At 39.9% G+C, this 542-nt stretch overlaps 1 protein-coding gene across 1 annotated transcript in view; it reads left to right on the forward strand.

Moving 5' to 3' along the window:
* The window catches only part of LOC119591946 (heat shock protein STI1-like), a 15,196-nt gene that overhangs the window by 5,858 nt on the left and 8,796 nt on the right, over positions 1-542 (forward strand). Inside the window, exon 5 of the mRNA XM_037940700.1 lies at positions 270-396. Coding sequence (XP_037796628.1) covers positions 270-396 — 127 coding nt within the window. The remainder of the gene's footprint in view (positions 1-269; positions 397-542) is intronic.

Genomic DNA, 542 nt, shown 5'->3' on the forward strand with positions numbered 1-542 from the left:
CATTGGGATATAATGGAGGGCATTTGAGCTTTGCATGCATTAATGCCCACCCAAGACATAAATTAGAAGTGCAAACCGACTTTTTCCCCCTTTTTGATTCTCATCAAGCTGATTCTTGGTTTTGACAGAAGCATCAGAAAATGAAGGTATAGGATGACTTGGGGTAAACTAGCAATAACTCCCTTTTTCTGTAATGTTTTGTCTTTATTAAGTAAAGAATAATCATATTTATATTTTTCCTTTTTCTCTCTCTCACATTCAACCAACAGCATCCAGTCCTACAGTCTATCATCACCATCGTGTTCTCGGTGCTGGGCCTCATGTTGGGCTATTGCTATCGGTGGTACATCAAAAACCAGCGTAAGGCCTTGTTAGAGCCACCCATAGACTTATTAGGTAAGTGAGTCCTGGTGGTTTTGGGTGTTTCAGTGTCCTTTTAGGGTATAATGTTGAGAGACATTTATTTAACCTGCGAATACTGTGTTGTACAGAAGTTGTTTTTGGTTCTTCCACTGTGTGGCAAAGATGGTAAGGTGTCATCA

The sequence above is a fragment of the Penaeus monodon genome, chromosome 29 (genome assembly GCF_015228065.2).
Source record: "Penaeus monodon isolate SGIC_2016 chromosome 29, NSTDA_Pmon_1, whole genome shotgun sequence".
NCBI classification, from domain to species: Eukaryota; Metazoa; Arthropoda; class Malacostraca; order Decapoda; family Penaeidae; genus Penaeus; species Penaeus monodon.